We start from the raw sequence: 8,770 nt of genomic DNA, 5'->3' as shown, positions 1-8,770 counted from the left end.
CTGCTGCAGGGCCAGCCCTGGCCCCCCGGGGCCCTGGGGCGAGGGGGGGACGTGCCCCTCTGTGACATGGGCTGTGGTCACAGAGGACATCCCGGGTCACAGCCACAGCTCCCCTCTCCCGCCCGGCCACGGCCTCTCCCCACACGTCCCGGCGAGGCCGGGGGAGCCCAGGCGCTGGGGCTGCTCTCAGCACCGCTCTGCTGCCAGGAGCCACCGAGCCCAGCGGGAGCCGGCGAGGGGAGGCCGGGGCAGTGCGGGGCTGCGGGACGTGTGGAGGAGGAGGAGGAGGAGGAGGAGGAGGAGAAGGAGGAGGAGGAGGAGGAGGAGGAGAGGAGCTGTTTCCTCATCACCTCCCGCTGCGGGGGTGACCCAGGGCGAGGAGGACAAGGATGGAGCTCTGGGACGCTGGCCAGGGGAGGCGGCGTGGGCAGAGGGTGCCAGCGCTCCCCCGCCAGGGTAAGGCCTTCAGGATGTCCTTCCTGGGAGCCGTGGCAGAGATCATTAACTCTGGACATGGCTGTGGAAACCCTGGTGCTGGGGGGAGGCTGGATGAGTTGGTGGGTGCCCCAAGAGCCCTGACTGACGGTCCCCTCTGGCTCAGGTGCCAGTGCAGCCACCAGGACTGCTGGGTCCTGGCCCTGATGCTGCCCCTGCCATCCTGGGGCCCCCTGGGCAGAAGTCCCTGCCCCAAGGGTCACTGCTGGCCTTGCAGTGGGGATGGCCCACCCGAGCTCCAGGTGGGGGAAGCAGCTGGAGATGCTCTGGTGGCCATGCAGAGCCTGTGTGTGCGGGGATCCCATACAGGGAAACTGGCCCCATAGGGGAGAGCCTGGGGATGCCCTGAGCCCCCGGACTACTGTGGGCACAGCACTGTGCTCTGAGGGGTGGAAATCCCTTGCCAATATCCCCAGGGAGGGATGAGGGGGAGATCTGCATCTGGAAGGAAAGGAGACCTGTGTGAAGGAGGCTGAGGGGTCCTGCAGCTCCTGCTGGGCTCTGGAGAGGCCGTCGGAAACACCTGTGCTGGAAATGAATCCTTGGCCTTTGACTCAGCTCAGTGGGGCTTTCTGTCTGGGAGACGGGCCTCTGCCTCTAGCTCCTTCCCACTGGATCTCCTTGTGCCTCCAGACTGGCAGAGCAGGCTTTGAGCTCAGGGACACATTGTGGATGTCCCGTGGCAGGATGTGCATGTCCTAATGCCTCTGTTTCAGCTCCAGAGCCCTCCTGGGGGCAGACAAAAGGTTATAGCTTCAAGGCAGTGCCCACCCCAGCCCTGCCGCCCCTGCCAGGGAATGGGGTGTGTTTGAGGAGGGGGATGCGGTTTGAATATGCTTGCACTTGTCATCTCCTTGGTTAGGCATGTGCTGAATGGTTTGAGCTGGCCCACCCAGAGCATGACATGTCTTTCACTTCTTTTCCAGAGACCCTTGCTGTCTGGGAAGGTGTGGCTAACTACATTGTTCATCAGCTGATGCTGAACCAGGTGGGTCTGCCATCCTGGGCCTCCCCACCAAACCCTTCTTCTGCCTCTTATGTGTGTGAGGGATGACGTCTTGGCTTTGACTTGTCTTTTTGAGAGGGTGAAGAGGAGGGGGAGGAAAGCATCTGGAAAGTTCTTACAAAGAATTGCTCCAAGGCTTCTCCAAAGCTTTCTTTCCCAGAGAGCTCCATCTGTCCCCTTTGTATGGCAGGAGCAGGCAGGGCACCAAGCCCCATGCTCTGACAAGTCTCCAGCCTGTCCACCTAACAGTCTCGTAATTCTTCTCTTCCTTCCTCTTTTCAGGGAGTCAGAGTTATTCGGCTTGGGACCTTTGATATTGTGACTGAGCAAGCTGGTGGTGGGAAGCGTGGTCTTCTGACAGTTCGCAGACCCGTGTTCCGTCTTTCGAAGAATATTGCAGAGGTTCACGGCCTCACCTATGATAAGGCCTATGTTCCTGGTAAGGAGACAGGCTGAAACTTTGGCTTCCGCGTGGGACATCTGTGGGCTGTGCATAACTGCTGTTCAGTGTTAGACAGCCAGAGTTCCTTCACCAGGTCCTGAGAACACCTTCATTTGCTTTAATTATCCTGTCATCCTCATGTACAATACAAGTAGACTCCCTTTCTCTCGGCCTTGCTTTAACAGCTGGTTACACACCAGAGGTATTGGGGATGCTTCTTCTCATCAGATTTCATTAAAACCATTGGTCTGTGTTTACTGCCACACCAGACCGTGTAAAGGCAAATACCAGCATTCATGGTGGCTCTTGCACTCTCCTTCTACTTAGAAGTGGGTCCAAGGCAGCTGTAGAGAGCCTTGAAATGGAGATGGGGAAACTAGTGTGTTTGAAAAGCCGTCAGAGGCCAGCTTTGTGGAGATGGTTGGTCAGTGCTGCCAGCACTGCAGTGGTAGTGGACATTGGTGATGCCTGTGGGGCAGCAGGAGCTCCGAGCTGTGTTTGGAGTGGGTCTTTCTTTTGAAAGGACTCCATCTTCTCTGTGATGGCAACATCAGTCTGGCACTCCTTGGAGATGGACCTCTGGCACCAGAAGCAGGGATGTTTGCTGTGCACTTCTGAGGGTGCTGGGGGTGGCCAGAAGGATCTGAAGGGGTGTCATGCAGTGCTTGTGTTTTCCTTCCCCTCTTTCCTTCCTTGCGTTCATGTGACGTGGCACAGCTAAATCTCTCCCGCCCTGGAAGGCATTGAGTGTGGGCACAAGTATCATGACCTGGCACCTACTCCCTCAGCATGGGAACTGGCCCCCTTTCTCCTCTCCCTGTCCTGCCATCATGCCTCATGGTCCTACGAGATGGCTAGGGCCCTTTCTTTCTATGTCTGTAGGGAAGAAAGCATTGCGCTTGGCCCATTGCACTTTGTACATCCGGTTGTAGAGTGCTTTGAACTTCTCCTAGGGAGCAGTGATATCAGCTTCCTTCAGGAGCTTTCCCAGATGTTTAAAGACGACAGCTCTGTGGCAGGGTCTTGCTTGAAGACCTCAAAGCTGCCCATGCTCTGTGTTAGCCTGCTGCGCTCGTGACTTTGTTGCTCTTTTGCTGCTTCCTAGGTCATAAGCTCTCTGAGCCCCTGAAGTATGCTCGTGTAGCCTCGAACATCTCTGTTCCTTGGAAAGCAGTGGAGGCTTGCATAGAAGAGACCATGCATCTTTTCTCCTGTTGCCTCGAGAGTGGGAAGAATGCTGCCCTTGTGTTGAAGGACATTGGCATGCTTGTTATTCAAGGGGTAGATGTGAAAATGAGATTTTACAGAGACTTTCTGAGAAGGCTGAATGGGACCGAGCAGCTGCTAGAAGCTCTTCTTGGGGTAAGCTTTCCATTTCTGCAGTGCTACCTGTGGTCCTTTTGAAATCATGAGTGAATGCAATTCTGTTAGCCTGCCATGACCTGTTTAGGGGCATGGACAGTCCTGGCCTGGAGTAATGCCAGCTCCCTGGACAGTTTGTCTTGAGCATTCAGAGGATTTGGCAGCAGAGAAGACCCTGGGAATAGGCTGTACTGGGTCCACCCAAAGATTCATGCAGCCACATGCACTGCTTGCATGTGCTTCGGGAAAAAGTCCAAGGAAAGGGCAGGTCTTGTGTGTTTTTTTTCCCAGTAGACTTCCCATCTTCCAGACAGCCATGGTTTAGTGCCCCCTTGTTTCAGGCTCACATTTGAACCCATGTGTCCTTTGGCCATGTCTGAGATGGTAAGGTAGTGAGTTCAACAGCTTCCCCTTAAGCGAGGTAACAATATTTCTAGGCATCAAGGGACATGTGCGTCCCTTTGGAAGCTTGGCCTGAGCCCTTCATGGGATGCCCTTGCACTGTGGTGTGGTGAAGGAACAGTGAGTTCCTTCCCTCCTCCTCCTGCCTGGGCCATCTGGGGTGTCAGACATCTCTGGCCAGTCTCTGGTGACTTCAGTCCTCTCTCTTTGAAGTTGGAGGGCCTGCACATGTGTCTTCTCTCCCATATAGCAGCTGGCCAGAATATCTCCTCACTCTCATCCTCTTGCTCAGTGGTGTTTTTAGGTCTGTGTCTGTGTAGGTTTATTTGTGCGGAGATCGCTGCTCACCCCACTGTCTGGGCAGGAAGCAGAGGCACAGGCAGAGCAAGGCCCAGGTGGGGCCAGAGCCCTGTTGCTGCTGTTGCTGTGTTGGTCTAGTTGTGCTGACCAGCTCTTCCCAGGGCCCTACACTCTCACCAGCACACAGGGAGTCTTTCTGTCCTGAAGTGTGCACCTGCCCGCTGCTAGTGGTGGCTGCAGCATGTCACAGAGAGACTCACTGGAGCCCAATGTCCTTGCCCAGGTCTCTAGTGCAGCCCTGTGCTTCAGCCTGGGCTTTCAGGTGCAGCTGGAAAGGGGAGGTGTGGAAGCAGGCTGAGCTGAGCCCCTTGAGGGTTAAGCCAGAGATGCAAGCAGGCTGTAGCCCAAGCCTGCTTCCCAGCTCTGTCTCTTCCTTCTCACTTAGTCCATGGTGCCTTCTCAGTCAATTCTCTGGGCCAGGGCCTTTTCTCCAGCCTTTGTTCCCAGTGGGTCCCAGAGCAGGACCCTCACCTGCCCCTTAAAAAGACACCAGAGACTTGGCCTTCATAGTTGGAACCCTCTGTGCAAAGGGAAAGGAAGGGCTGCGTCTCTCTATTCCTCCATGGTGCACAGGCAGCCGTCTGAATGTTAGGAGAGACTGTGGGGGTTAACCCCACGTCTGAGCCCTTTGTTCTCAGCTCAGGAGGCATCAACTCAAGCCAGCAGGGAAAGAAAACGGAGCAGCCAGGACCCCCGGCTAGTGAAATGCCTTCCCCTGTGCTTGCCTCCATTGACTCCTGCATTAGGAAAGACCTGGTGTCTGGGTTGAGTCTCTGCATTCTCAGCCTTGCAAAAAGCAGTGTTCCTAGCCTTTCTCATGTATTTCCCTCCAGCTGTTCTGCTGTATAACTGAGGGGCTGCTGCGAGGAAGAGAGAGATTCAACATTTCAGAGAGGCAGCACCTTCTCTGAGCAGTGGAAAAGTTTGCTGCCCCTGTGAGCGATGAGATACTTTCCTTGGCCTCATCTCACATGTGTCTCTCACCTTTGCAGATGCCAGAGATGAGGGATTCAGTCCTCTTGGGCACTGAAACTGCAGCTTCTCAGACCTGGTCTGGTCATGTCATTGTCTTTCCTGAGTGAGTATGGTTTGTTGCTTCTTAGCCCCTGGCTGGCCAAGCAAGCAGCTTCTCAAGGCATGTTTGGTAGCGTTGTGTTGCCAGCGCTTGTGAAGGCTGTTCAGAAAGTCATTTGAGAATAACTCTTTCCAATGTGAGTTCAAGTACAGGTCCATACTAGTCACTGGCTTGGGACATTTCCATGTCTTCTGAGAGACCTGTGTGAATGAAATGTGTCCTGCATGTATTTTCTTGGGTCAAAGGTTTTTTTGATGGGAGGCCTGTCTAGGCCCAAGTGGAGCCTGTGCCCAGTGGGGTTTTTTGGAGAGCTTTGTGCTGGCTCCCATTGTGCTCAGTGTTTTGTTCCATTACCTGCCTGGGAGATGGAGGTTCCTTTTTACAGATACACAAACATCAGCTTGGGAGGGCCTGCGAGTGTTTTGGAGGGTGAGAGAGGAGTTAGAAATAGTGCTGGGAAGCTGTAGGGAAGGAGAGTAGCCTGTTCTGCCTGGACATGAACATGAACAGGAGATGATAGATGGTCACAGTGGCAGCCCAGAGGATCTGGGTTAGAATGAGCTTTCCTACAAGGAAGGATAGGGAAGCTCTTGAAGAGCCTGAGGAGGAAACTCACACCCCTCCAGGCTCTGGAGGTCTTCATGATGTCACTCAGCTTGCTAGGATGCTCCTCCAGAATCTGGTATGTTCTGTATATTCTGCTTTGCAAAAAGGAGGACTTCACAGTAGCTCCCAAATGCCCCTGTGTCCCCCTTATTCACACAAGGTGCAAAGGAAGTGTGGTGTCCTTCATTTGAACTGGTGTCTTTTTTCCTGTTTCCAGGTACAAGCTTGAGAGCAGAGCTAGAAAACCACCTGTGGCACCTGCGAAGCCCAGCCAGGAAGAGGAGATGGGAAAAGACAACGCGAGTGGCAAAAAGGGAATGGAACAGCTGGTTCCTGGCAGGGGTTTGTGCCTTCTCCTCCTGTGCTGCTGGGTAGGGCATTGGAGCCAAGGCTCCAGTGCAATGGCTCCCAGGGGTAGCATGAGGCACTGGAGGTGATGCTGCTTACCCATATGGGAACTCTCAAGGGACTCAGGATGGGAAAAGTCAGATGGTTAAAAAGTCTGGTAGCCTGTGCCAAGACTTCCTTTCATTTTCAAAGCAAGGTGTTCTAACCTTTCTTTCCTACTCTCTCCTACACATTCCCAAAACAGTGCCTTTGTGTTGACTGTGTCAACAGAGGAGTTGTAGGCATGTGAGATCAGTAGACTGATCCAAGGATCGGCTTGCCTTGTGTGAAATGATGGCCCCCAGAGAGGCTCTGTTCGGTCACCAGGACATCCCAGCAAGCCCCCTTTTCCATCGAGTGAATGGGATAGAACATGAGAAAACCAATTCCACAAGAAAAGATATTGCCCAGTAAAAACGAAAAGACAGATAGTCTAAGCCAGTGTCTGGAAAGACCAAAGACCACCCAGGAAGCAAGCTTTGAAAGGAATCAGCTTGAGGCCTGCCTCACAGTTTTATCACAAGCTTGAGCGCATCTGCCTATCCTTCCTGTTCCAAAGGTCTCCACAATGCTGTCCTGAAGTGTTTTCTTGTCTCCTGCTTGCAGGAACTCTTCCTGCCAAGCGTCTCCTCTTCAGGGAGAGGCATCCTCCACCCAGAATAACAGCTACCAATATGCAGAAAGGAAAGGGGAAGAAAGCTGAGGTCAAAGCGTCTCGTGGCAGGTGAGACACTTGGAGGCATGGAGGAGGGTGATCCTGCAGCCTTGTGCTTTTTAGGGTGAGATGTTTCCTGTGGACACGAGGTTTAGGGCATCTCTGAATGCCTTTTCTCACATGGCACAGTGACTCCTGATCCCACGATGGCAGGACTGCCTTTACACCCCTGATCACTTTCTCCTTCTTTGACCCTGGGTCTCCAGGAAGAATCAGTTTTCCATACCTAAGCGCAAGGTAGCTGGGACCATCGAGGAGTGTTTAATACATTTGCCAGGATGGGGTAAGTGTGTCTCACAGAGCCTGTCTTTGTAAAGGCCCCTGCTCCTCTCCTTGCTGCCTCGAGAGAGAGCCTGTGCCTGGGCATCCTGAGCGTTCCTCCAAGCACATCATGGAGCCCTGGGTGCTTCAGCTGGGGGTGATCTCTGTGTCTGTGGATGTGAACACAGGCAGTCGACCCCACATCATTCTGCTGCGGGACTGCCTTCTGCTGCAGAAGTAGGCGCCCAGCTTGGGAGCACAGAGTGGAGACCAAACTCGCGCTGTGCTCACACCACCTCCCCACAATGTGTATTTTCAGTGTGCTCCCAGCCATCGGAGGGAGCTCCTCACAGAAGGTGGAGAAGGGCAGGAGGAAGGACAGTGCTGACGCCATGCCCCCACCTGAGAAACTGGTTAAAAAAATCCAGAAGATGCCAAAACAGGTACGTGCTACTGGCTGAGGTCCTCCTTGTGCACTAAGGACTTCTAGGGGCAGGGGGTATGAAAGACCCCTTCCTGTGTGTTCATTTGGCCCTTGACCAGCCTTGTCCTGCTCTAGTTTTGCAATGCATTTGTCACTAGTGCGTTCTCAGGAAACACATCAGAAGGCCCTCTTTGGCCCTGTTTCTAGCGGGAATGTACCTGCTGGGCCTTTCAGGGACAGGGCATGGGCACTTTCTGTTTAGCTCAGTGATCATTTAGCTCCTTTTATCACATCAAAAACGTGATTGTCAGACCTGCCAGTATTAGCTGAAGGGCATAAGAGTGCTGACAGGCAGGCTTAAGGCAAGGGGCAAAAGAGATAGTGAGAAATGACCTTCGTGCCCTGGAAAACAACAGATGCCAGTAATAACCTTTGCTGTTTCTTTTCTGTGGCCCTCCAGGTGGAATATCACTTCAGAGTAATGGGGGAAGGGATTCTTGTCTTTCCTCCAATCTGAGCCCCTGGGAAGATCTTCCTTTCCTATGTATTTTGCTGACAAGACAAGCAAGGCAACTGAAGCCAGAAGAGCACCTTTGGAGAAGTCATGTGAAGAAACCACAGTATTTCCTCTGGAGCCATTTTCCAGAAGTATCCGTAAGAGGCAAGGAACCCTGAGGAAAATGGGGCTTGTGGTCCAAGTGAAGTCCCACTGTTACTAAAGGCCCGTAGTTGGGCTTTCGGCTGTTGGGGAAGCTCAAGTGAATGCTGATGCTGAGAGTAACAGCTGAGGTCATAAGGGATGTTCAGGCTCATTTGTTCTGACCTGCCAAACCTCATAGTAGGATTGCATTAAAGGTATCCTGCTCTGCCAATGGTAATTTCTTCCCCTCATTTGCAATGCTATGGGAGATGTCCGATGGAGATAGAGGGGCAGGTAGTCAGCCTGGCCACTCCCCTCCCAAGGGCAGTGGGCCTGAGAAGGAGAAAATTGGGTTTATGGAAACAGAGGGGATTTGTAGCCCAAGAGACAAAGCACAGCACAGAGTGGGGGCTGTCCTCGGCATCCCAGCCACAGATGTAGAGGGACAAGTGCTGAATGTGAGTTGCAGGGAGGAGGCTGTTTAACCAGCTGCCATGCAGCAGGGACTTCAGTGAGAGCTATGTTTCCTACAAAATGCTGAATCTCTGGTTGTGATCAATTCCCCAAAGATTTCTTGGTGCTGGTGTTTGGAATC

The 8,770-nt window shown here is 53.4% G+C and overlaps 1 protein-coding gene across 1 annotated transcript; it reads left to right on the top strand.

Moving 5' to 3' along the window:
• The first annotated feature begins 352 nt into the window (after positions 1-352).
• On the top strand, positions 353-8,405 carry LOC138063474 (coiled-coil domain-containing protein 81-like). The gene is made up of 8 exons (XM_068923109.1): positions 353-456; positions 1,422-1,483; positions 1,784-1,940; positions 3,049-3,305; positions 5,060-5,145; positions 5,966-6,090; positions 6,742-7,554; positions 7,996-8,405. Exons 1-7 carry the CDS (start codon positions 390-392, stop codon positions 6,861-6,863), a joined length of 876 nt encoding a protein of 291 aa, XP_068779210.1. The 5' UTR covers positions 353-389; the 3' UTR covers positions 6,864-7,554; positions 7,996-8,405.
• Positions 8,406-8,770: the final 365 nt, after the last annotated feature.

This window comes from Struthio camelus, chromosome 32, assembly GCF_040807025.1.
Source record: "Struthio camelus isolate bStrCam1 chromosome 32, bStrCam1.hap1, whole genome shotgun sequence".
NCBI lineage: Eukaryota > Metazoa > Chordata > Aves > Struthioniformes > Struthionidae > Struthio > Struthio camelus.
Note: the sequence above shows the minus strand (reverse complement) of the source record. Positions and strands in the feature narration are given on the sequence as shown.

Excerpts from the sequence above, each read along its gene's own strand:
- LOC138063474 (XM_068923109.1), top strand. The coding sequence starts at position 390 with ATGGAGCTCTGGGACGCTGGCCAGGGGAGGCGGCGTGGGCAGAGGGTG. Across the intron at positions 1,484-1,783 it reads ATCAGCTGATGCTGAACCAG|GGAGTCAGAGTTATTCGGCT; the intron begins GTGGGTCTGCCA and ends TCCTCTTTTCAG. Across the intron at positions 1,941-3,048 it reads TGATAAGGCCTATGTTCCTG|GTCATAAGCTCTCTGAGCCC; the intron begins GTAAGGAGACAG and ends GCTGCTTCCTAG.